Source organism: Fulmarus glacialis, unplaced genomic scaffold, assembly GCF_000690835.1.
Source record: "Fulmarus glacialis isolate BGI_N327 unplaced genomic scaffold, ASM69083v1 scaffold37893, whole genome shotgun sequence".
Classification (NCBI taxonomy): domain Eukaryota; kingdom Metazoa; phylum Chordata; class Aves; order Procellariiformes; family Procellariidae; genus Fulmarus; species Fulmarus glacialis.
In genome coordinates, this window is record NW_009202975.1 from 2352 (window position 1) to 12733 (window position 10382).

Genomic DNA, 10382 nt, shown 5'->3' on the forward strand with positions numbered 1-10382 from the left:
TTGCAGTGGAAATCTTGGAAAATATGAACTCTGAAGGTTCAAACAGAAAGCAGAAAGTCCCATCATTAAAACTTGTACTTTAAAATCCTTGGAGTTGTCCATAATGTGAAAGTTGTATTACAAGGGTTACACAGAAAAATGACAAGAAATTGTGATGTTATTTCCTGTTCTCTATACCTGGCATGGGCCAGACTTACAAAAGGGTAAGTTTAAGTTAAGCTCATAACCAGACTTCCTTTACAAGTTATGTTTCCAGTTCCCTCTTCCGTCATACTTAACTGCCTCCACACTACTGGATTTTGTTCTAGCAGTTTCTGACCTGGTATTTCCATGTCTGCTCTCAAACTCGGGGTCAATATGAATGGAAAATTCCCTTATGTCAATATGCCTGTGGAGATATCAGATCTAACGGAAGAATTTCAAGCACATGGTCAGTATGAGGTTTGCTTCTTTTTTAAAATACTTCTTCTTGAAACACAAGAAATCTTGATCTTGCATTGGGTTTTTTATTAAAATTTGGTGGTAGCGTAAATGAAAATTAGTCCTCCCTTGGATTTTTCAGCATAAAATCTGTGGCTTTCATCTTCAAAGCCACAACAGACAGTTCTGAATGTTCCTTCTTTTGTGGCCTGAAAGAATTAAGAAAACATGCACATGCTTAATTTCTAATGTGTGTTTTAACTTAATCTCATAACAAGATTGGTGGAAGAGAAGCAGGCACTGTGTTGAAGCAATGAGAACAAATCTCTAGATTTTTCTTTTTAAGGGCTAAACAATCAAATTTTTTTCCCCCTTCCATTATTTCCTTTTGTCCTAATTTACTTGCACTTATTTCCATGTTTTCTTCCCTAGAGGGAACTGTGAAGAAAGGATTCAGAGTTCTGTCTAATTATAGTGTATTGCTGTTATAATGGTTAATGTACCTCGGCAGAAAAATATCTTAAGACAGTTATGTCTGAAACTGGGCTTTGCTGGGGTTTTTTTTTTTTTTGTATTTCAGAGGCGCTTTACTCAGTTCTCTGCATTTGTTGGTAAGTCAGTAAATCTGAGCCACCTCAGATCAATTATGAAAATGGGGAAAATTTCTAGACATGAAGGAGCATATGCAGTTATGAGAAACGATTTTATTAACTTATGAAAGACCAGTGAAATTGAGGAAGGAGGAGTGACCAACCTAATCCAGTTTCTTTGCTCAGAAATAGAGCCTTCAAACTGGCTCAAACTCATGCAGTATTGAGAGTATGCTTGGCTAAAGGTCTTCAGTTTGAAATTTCAGTTTGAATTTCTTTAATTTCTTTTTCATAAGATATTGTCCTGTCTTTAGTGCTCTTTATAACCATTTTTTTCCCAGAGTGTAAAAAACTACTTCTACCAAAGGAGCCTCGGTTAGCAGTTTTTCAAACCAGTCTTAGTAGAGGGGTAGACTGCATTCGGAACAGTGAAGAACCACTTGGCGGACATAGTCTACAAATTAACTGACCACAGTAATAGGGTGCATTAAGAGAGGTCCCTCAGTTTTGCGATTCAAGATAGCCAGCTGGGAGACTTCGTTGCTTCCTGCGGTGGCCTTCTTGCTGTGTGGTGCAGCCTGTTTCCTTGCCTGTCGAGTCTCATGCTTTTTGTGCCTTTTACCTGCATGCTGCTCTCTGCCTTCTCCCATGGTGCTGGGGCTCTGGTTTGATGTTTAGCAGTAAAACATCTAATAAATTCATCATTTGTGTATCTGCTCAGCCAATTCTTTAATTGGGTCCTACTCTTACAAGTGGTTAAGTAAACTGACTGGATAGATTGCCTTGCACTGCACACAGGTAATTAAGTATTTGAGTGACTAGTGGGTTTTATGGCTGTGTTTTGTTTTCATCCCAGTGGGGCACTGTAGTTACTGGGGGGATGACGTGAAGCTTGTTGTGGCTGACACACGTTCAACATTTTGCTTCCAGAAATCACATAATACTTTGTTTTTCTTGTGGCATATCTGTTGTTGAGGCATATGTAAGGAAGAGTCAATCTAACTTGACTTTTCGCTTCTAGTCATCTGAATTAGTAGCAGAGCAGTGTAAGCTGGTAGAGGAAAGGCTGAAGGTTACCTAACAAATAGCAGTAACTAAGCCGATTCTTTGCTTCCATCTGTGACAAACTCCTCCAGTCCCTGTATATCCTTTCTGACATATGCAAGTTGTAGATAAAGTTGGCTGTCATGGGAGACTGCTGATGAGGGGAAGGGGGCAGTGTTAAAAACACTGCGGTATGGGCACACTTAAGTACCTCCTACACTTAGTAGGGGACAGCTTTCTTGTGGTCCATCCAGACTTGTTATTTTCCATAGTCTGAAATTCCAGGCTTCAGGTTGACTTTTGATGGATGGTAGCCACTTGGACTGAGATTGCTAGTCACCATGGTATGGAGTACAGATGTCCATCTGACCCCTGTCAGCCAGAGTGTCAGGGAAGCACAAACTTCCTTGTGGGTAATGGCAGAATTTTTTTTTTTTAATAGAGCTCACCAAATGGTACTCTGTCCTAACTTTCCGTCAGGCTTTCCCTGCCCCAGTTTGTCCACATCTAGGAGGTTTGTCATCCATACTATCATATGGACTGTTACTGGCCTCTGTGTTGGCACTAGTTTCTGTTTTCTTCTATTTACTTCTGAATCTAGACTCCTGTGGGCTCAGAAGCCTTCTGGGAGCCACCTTTGTTATATTTCTTTTTAAAGCTTTCTTGGAGCACAGACAAAGGATTCAGGAGTAGGGGAAGTGGAAAGGAAGTGTGGGAGCAGTATGCTTACCGACTCTAACTACGAAATCAGTGAGACTTGAAGTACACAGTTGTTAGTACGGCTTTTTTATTTTCTTTTTTTTGTTCATTTGTTTTGTGTTTTCAGAATGGAACCGAAAATCTTCTGTGTACTTGCTCTTGCAGCTGTATAGGACAGGAAGCTGATTTAAGGAGAGAAACAGAAAAGTCTTTATTGCCTGCGAAAGGAAAAGCAAGATTTATATGCTTTGAAAAGGTATGTATTAGAAGACTTACTTGGTAAAATGTCTGGTAGTCATCAATACTCATTTGCATTGAGGTTCTTTCCCTCAGGAGCTGTCACTTCCTGCCATTCACTACAGAAATTTCCCCTAGCTTTCTGTTTTCAAGGGGAAAGCTAGCCTGTCCTTGTTCCCAAGATTCAGCCTTTGAAAATAATGTCCCCTTAATCATAAGTCTGTATATCTAAAGAAACAATTCATTTAGCTGTGCAACAGCAATTACAATTGTTTTCAGTCTAACTGTAAAGCAAGTTCTGTCTTTTCATCGGCATTCAATGGCAGCAAACTTGATTAGGCCCTTTAGTGAATAATGGAGGTACTACAAACCAGAAAATACGCTGAGAGTATACAATATAGGCTGATTAGCAAATGCAGGAGTAAATATTATAATGTAGCTAGTCCCACTGTTTTTTTTTCTTCTTTTGATTTGTGTATTTTCATGTTCGCAGATCTACTGTAGTTTTCTGCCACTTAATGCTAACAGGAAAAAAAAAAACCCACAAAAAAACCCCAACTCATCTGCTTGAGGAGATTCTGTTGTAATGTATCCAGTGGCTGTTCCTGCACCAGGAGGTGAAGGAAATAATGGACAACATGGGAAACTTATCTTTTTCCTTTTTGTTTTTGGAGCTGTGTTGCTCTGCGCTGGATTTCTGCTTTCAGTCTTTATTCTCCAGTCATGCCCATCTGGAACCTTCAGTGACTGTAACGGGCTCCTTAAGGCCACTGGGCCCGTGCTGGCTGTGACTGGACTGGTTTGTGTTTTACTGGCACGATCAAGGGCCAGGCTGTATATAAGACAAAGACAATTGCAAAATGAGCAGGTGTACAGCCTTGTTTTTTGTCGCGGGAGCTGTCAGTTTGCCCAGTTTCTCATATTTGGATTCCTGTTTTTAACTAGTGGAATGCTAATTAGCATCCTGGGCATTTGGGTTCCTGGCTGCAGCCCCAGCTGGCACAGCATACAGCTCAACCACACTGGCAGTTCTGATGTGGACCTCCAGGGCTGTGGATTCCTGTCACTTCAAATCATGGGACCTTTGATTGTACTCACTGGGTTGTGTTTCTTCGTGATAGCTCATGTTAAAAAGAAACAAAACTTAAATCTCAACCAAGAATCTTGCGAAAGTGAAGAACATCCTCAGAGCCCTGAATCTTTTCAGGTTACAGTAGGTGCGTAAATAATCTGTCAACTTTACATTTGAGAGTTAGTAGGGTTTTTTCCCACTACTGATTTACCTGTGAGTATGACTTATTTGAGCTCTAAGCATGTCAGTTCTGGCATGTCAAACCAGCCAAAACAGAAAAATGTTGTTTTGTCTTGTATGTTTTCTGTATGTCAGTTCAGTTACCTTTCTCTCAAAGACAAAACCTCTCCTTTGGCATAAAAAGAAAGGTCTGACTGTCTGTGCAAAAGAAGCCATGTAATCTGACATAAATGAGTCCAATCCCACTTCCTTTCCCAAAGGGTGTAGCTGACGCTGCAAATCACAAGTCTAATGACTTCTGTGACTATATTTAAGATTTATCTGAGCCTTGAGCTCCGACCTCTCAAACAGGAGAATCTGACTCATAAGCAGTGTATTGTATTTTTTTTAATCATGGCCACATCTTCCATCAGTCAGAAGTGTAATTGCAAGATGCTTCTGTTAATTGCACAGTATTTGAGTAAATGTGATATATTAGCAGGGAATGCTCCCCTGCACATAGCACTGCTTTTAATACCCCATGAATACATTCTATGCATAGATAATTCTGATAACTTTCTAGCTCTCGGAAAGGATTAATGAGTCAATCATAATATTGCTTGACTGCCATCTGACTGACTGGACTTGAAATCCATTATGCAAAACTTTTTTCCTTCTGCCTGTCAAACCAATGTACAGACCTGTAACGCGGGGACCCTCAGAAAACATGAGGGTTTAAAGTCAGTTTTCCAGCCACTGGGATAAATCAAAGGGTCATAGAAAGGAATTCAGATTGTCTTTAAAGACAAGAAAGCAAAATTAGTGGATTCCTTTTATACTTCCATCAGGAAAAGTAAAACTGAAAGGTTGAAGTCTGGTTGGCATAGTGACATTCTAGAACAGTGGTGAATCAGCTAGAAAACACCCCCACCTCATTCAACATTTTTGATGCTCCCTGACCTATCCCTGCACACAACTTACAAAGGAAGAAAGGTGCCAGGCAGCTGTGAATGTTTAAATAAATTATGCAAACTCAGTGACTGATAGGAACTTTCTGTTTTTTTTAAAAAAAAAAAAAATTTGAAACTCCTCAATTACAAAGTTGAAATTGGCAGATATGCTGCACAGTACACTTAATAGTGAATTATGCATCAATAGCGTCGTGGTACTGTTAGTAGTGTGCCTTCAGCTATGAGTAATTTAGTAGGGAAACTGTCAAGGCACACAAAATCAGTCATCAGAACTATTAATGACTTGCATACTTTTGTTATAATGCTGCAGTAGATGTGGAGAAACTTGAACTATTTTAGATATGTGAGGAGGTACTTGCCTACCCTTAAAGTGAGCCAACAGTAACTGTATGCTTTGCACTTCCAGTTTCTGCAGACAGCCAACAGTGAAGAGGTTTATGTCTCTTAGCTAGATGGAACACTCCCTGTCCCCTAGCTGTATTTTCCAAATGAAATCTTCCGTTTATGAGTATGCTGCATCTTTATTTTGGGATAATTTTGGTTTTGAACGTACCTCCAATGTACTTTAACAGCCCAGAATATAATAGTTCTGGATGTGGGATCATTGCACTTTATCTTAAAAGGTAGACAAGTAAAATACGGTAATTTCAAAGACAGGAAATATTCTAGGGTACAGTTAGAATAAACAGTGGTGCTCAATTTTTCAGAGATAGTAATTGGTGTTTTTTTTCCTAGGTGATGCTGTAATGGTATTCCCACCTCCACCACCTCCTTATTTTGCTGACCCTCTGTCACCAGCCATGACACGTTGTCTTATGTCAAGTGGTTTGCCTAGAAGTGAAAATCCTCCACCATACCACTCTATCTTCAGCAGTGGGTAAGACTGTTTTCTTCTGCTTTGGAAATGTGAGGTGTTTCTCAAGGTATCCAAGACCGTGTTCTTCAATAATCACAGTGAATCAGCTCTCTACTAGGCACTACGAAGTTTTCTAGTGCATCACTCAACTTACTTCAGATACCTTACTTGAAATGGCATTAAAATATCCTAGTATAAAAGGGGAATTGCAAACCACAGCATGTCCTTCATGAGGGTTAAATTCTTACCAGTTTATTATGACTGAAGAGAACTTCTGAAGTGAAAACGAAGTCTTAAATCAGTGGCCTTATTTAAATATACTTAGATTAGATTTCTTCCACAGATTGTCCAGGAGAAGGTGCCCCTGACAGCAGTGCCCCAGTGGCATGATATCCGCACTGCCAGATTTTAGGAAACCTCTGTAGAACCAATGCAGCGAGCCCTTCATGACGCCTATCCACAGGCCCTGTGACCCTGGGAATGCTACTTCGGTGTGTTCTGTTCTCCCTGTGACCCTTATCTCACTACCTTGAGGAAATCCAAGGTGCTGGTCTACCTTGTTCATATTGTGGCAGTGTGTTGAGATAAAAGGATGCCTTGATATTGCTGGGAGAAGAGCAGGAGGCTCCAAGGAGCTTAAAAGGGAGGTTGCAATGTCAACTTCATCTCAAGATGTTGTACCTTACGCATGTAGCCACTCTTCCATACACTGGGTACAGCTGATTTGCTACATGCTGCCACCACTGAGCTCAGGGAGCAAGAGCTGCAGACTGACTGAAGAGTTGTCTGCACCACAAGAACTGGCGGGGTTATTTGTCCCCTGTGGGTTACCACCAGTGGGCTATTCACTTCAGGGTGAAAGAGGTCACTGCAAGGGCCACATAGTAGGAGCCAGAACTAGATCTGGCCAGGAGAGCTAGATGCCACATGCCTGGAGACCCCAAGTTATTTTCAGGCCCTTAAAGCCAAGTCAATTTTGCATCATTAACTTTTGGAAGGTCCTATGTCAGCTTGGTTTTGATCTGTCAGTCAGTTGGTAGTGTGGGACTTTTTCATTGGATGACTTTAGATTACAAAACGGTACCTGCAGCATCCCAAGCACCATCACTGCAGCAAGAGCCCCAGCCTGCCTGACTGTGTCCAATCGTGGTAGTTGTTGGGCCATTGCTTTAATAGCTTTCCACTATACTCCAGACTTCTCCGCTCATATGAGGCAGTGCATTCCATGACCAGCTGTACCAGCTGTGTGCCTGATGTCGGTACTTTTTCAAAACTCTAGTGCTAATCTTCCCTTTGAAGCAAGCAAGCACAAACCCTCTTCCTGCCCAAAGAGCTAAATGCCACAGGAGGAGGATACTTGTGTTAGCAATGGTGCTTATTCTTGTTACCACACTCTGTGCAGCCATGTCTGTGGTTTTTTAGTCATCCTTTGAAGTATACCTGGTGGATTCTTGAGGCTCAGCCCCACTGTGCAAGGCACTCTGTTCTCTAGTCAATCACCATCAACAACAACTCATATTGTCTTCCATTTTGTAGCGCCCTTCTCCAAACATTTTCTCCCCATCTTCGTTGGAGACAGCAGATGCCTCCTCCTGTTGCTGTTATCACAAGCCAGACTGTCCTTCTGCCTTTCCTCAAAATCTTTTTTTTCTAATGTAGAATAAACACCTCTCTATCAAAAAACCTACTCATTCTTCCTTGCTACTGTGCAACATTCTAGTGCACAGTGGGACTGGCCCCTAAACAAAAAGATGATCATGTAGATACCACCTAAGGAAGAGACACACTCAGTGTTTGGTTCCCACTGACTGAGGTCCAGCTTGAGGTTGATGACTTGTGCTGAGGGATTCAATGCCTAATAAACCCTAGAAACACACATAATTCATTCAGTCTGCTGTTTTTCCACTTGAATTGTTTCAGAGAGAGTACTTTCTGTACAAAGCTGATGAGAATCTGTTGATTACTCAGTGCCTTAAACACCTGTCAATTCAGGATGACAAGGGTGGATGTGGGGATGAGAAGATGTCAGGGTTGATCAAGCAAAAGTGCTTTCCAGAGAGCAGTGACTCTCATGACCAGGCACAAATTGTTGTGTGAAGAAACATTGTATTTTGTTAAGTATAAAAGTCTCTCTCTGTTCTCAGCTTGCAAGGGAAATACATCAGCTCTCAGAGCTATACTACTGCAATCGAGGGACACCTAGAGCAAGTAGGAGAGAAAATAAACTCCTGCTGCTGAAAGAAGGAGTTTACATGAAGTCTCTGTGTTCTTATTGGGCTGGGTGAAGGCATCCACAGCTGGAAGGTGTTTCATACCAGCTGCAGCTAGTCCTGGAGCTAGACACCACACTGAGCCTGTCTGTGCTACAGCTCCAGCATACACTGTAGTTCTGGCATGGACATCCCAGATGTACATACAAAGCAAATGGATGTGTGTGGAGGAATGACTTGCCCGGAGTGTGAACCTGGACTTCTAGTAGCCCTGAGACAGCCAATTCAAATATGGTCCAAGGACACCCTCAAAAAACATTTCAGTTTAAATACATTTAGAAGACCAGGCTGGAGTGGATGGGAGAAATACGAGAACATACATGAAAGCTGTGTTCTGCTGTAGCCTTACAAGCAGCTGAGAGACAGAGTGACTCTTGTACCACCTGTCCATAAAAGTACAATGCACAAAACTGAGGGCCACAAGTCCTCTCTACCCTATAATTTTAGGCCCTGAGTTCAGATGTGGGCTGCCTGCCCACTTGCTTGGTAAAATGTGTGCATTATCAAAGGGTGTGAAAGAATGCAAGCAGCACACCCTGCGCGGAAAAAGGAAAAAAAGGGTGGTGGGGGAATGGCAAAAAAGCTAGTTCCTCAGACTTCCTGTGGGCTTTCCCTGCTGGTGCACGTACCAGGTGACCCCTCCTTCCTTTACCCATTCTCCTACAAAATCCCCTGCAACTGGATCAACTGTCTCCACCCAGAATGTCCAGCTCAGGTGCTCTGAACTTTGTGTGTGATTCCATCAACTTAATCATTGATTGCCTTCTCTGTCTTGTGAGCATATGTACACAAAGAGGCAGCTTGTAGCCCAGCTTGTTCGGGCAGTTTCTAGTGGAGCAGACAAAACACCTCAACCTTGGATGCAGAAACCCTGACCTTCTGCTTTGGTGTTCTGTGGCTGGGGGTGCTCCAGCTTTTGCCCTTCCGTGCTCCCCAGGGTCCTCCCAGAGACCCTGTGAATTGATACCACCTCTGGGTATATCAGTCGATCATGCTCTCCCATGGCGCAGCACTTGGTAGCAGCCAGGGCATCTTGACTCGTGCAAATTGGTTCCCAAGCCCTTTCACGGAGGAGAAGCAGTGGCCTCGTTCCCCCTGACATAGTGAAGGGGGGGAAGGGAATACCCATTTCATACATGGGTGGTTACTAGGCAAATGTGATTTGCCTTCTCAGTCCATTGCTCTATGTTCTGTCAGCAAGTGCTGTGGTGGAGGCTGTGCTGGATGAGAGAGCTTGTAGGAAGCTGAGTTGTGGTCTGATCCCAGAAGTGGTTGTTTTTTTCCTGCAATCTGTCATATAGCACTTCAGCATTTCTCTTGTAGTATGTTCTCTTCTGTCCTTTCAACACACACCCTCACACACCAGTAACACCACTGAAGATGAGGTGACCATGTTCTGTATTCCTGCTTCTCACGCAGTATTGGTGGGGGTACAGATGTATGCAAAAAGGCAAGAGTCAGCTCTGGGAGCAAGTCGTAAGGAACGAGTTCTTCTTCCCTTTCCTTGGGAAGCAGCTGAAGCAATGTGCTGAGGGCCAGTTCCAGGGTAAGATGAGCAGGGTACCAGAACCATGCGGGTGCAACCAATTGGGATCCAGTTATGATGGTCAGAGCAGGGCAATGAATACTTGGCCGCTCCTTGACTGTCGCTGGGAACTTAGCAGTCTGGTCGTGTCCAGTTGCTTCTGTTTCTCCAGCTCTGAGCATATGTCTGTCACAGGTTGCTGGAAAGCTTAATGAAAGTTTCAAGTTGCCTTTCCTGTAAGATCTCAAATGGCTAAGGTTTGTGATTTTTGCAATGCAATTCTAAGTCTAGTAACTGTCTTTCATAGGGGAAGGGGACAGTGTGTATGTGGTAGACCGTAAAAGGGAAGATACATTAGGAGCTGAGGAGAAAGCTTAATGAAAGTTTCAAGTTGCCTTTCCTGTAAGATCTCAAATGGCTAAGGTTTGTGATTTTTGCAATGCAATTCTAAGTCTAGTAACTGTCTTTCATAGGGGAAGGGGACAGTGTGTATGTGGTAGACCGTAAAAGGGAAGATACATTAGGAGCTGAGGATCGGA

General features: G+C 42.5%; 1 protein-coding gene across 1 annotated transcript in view; it reads left to right on the forward strand.

The window, feature by feature from the left end:
* Positions 1–3545: 3545 nt before the first annotated feature.
* TMEM171 (transmembrane protein 171) overlaps positions 3546–10382 on the forward strand; it is a 7369-nt gene continuing 532 nt past the window's right edge. The window contains exons 1-2 of the mRNA XM_009574487.1: positions 3546–4207; positions 5928–6069. Coding sequence (XP_009572782.1) covers positions 3577–4207; positions 5928–6069 — 773 coding nt within the window. The 5' untranslated portion in view covers positions 3546–3576. The remainder of the gene's footprint in view (positions 4208–5927; positions 6070–10382) is intronic.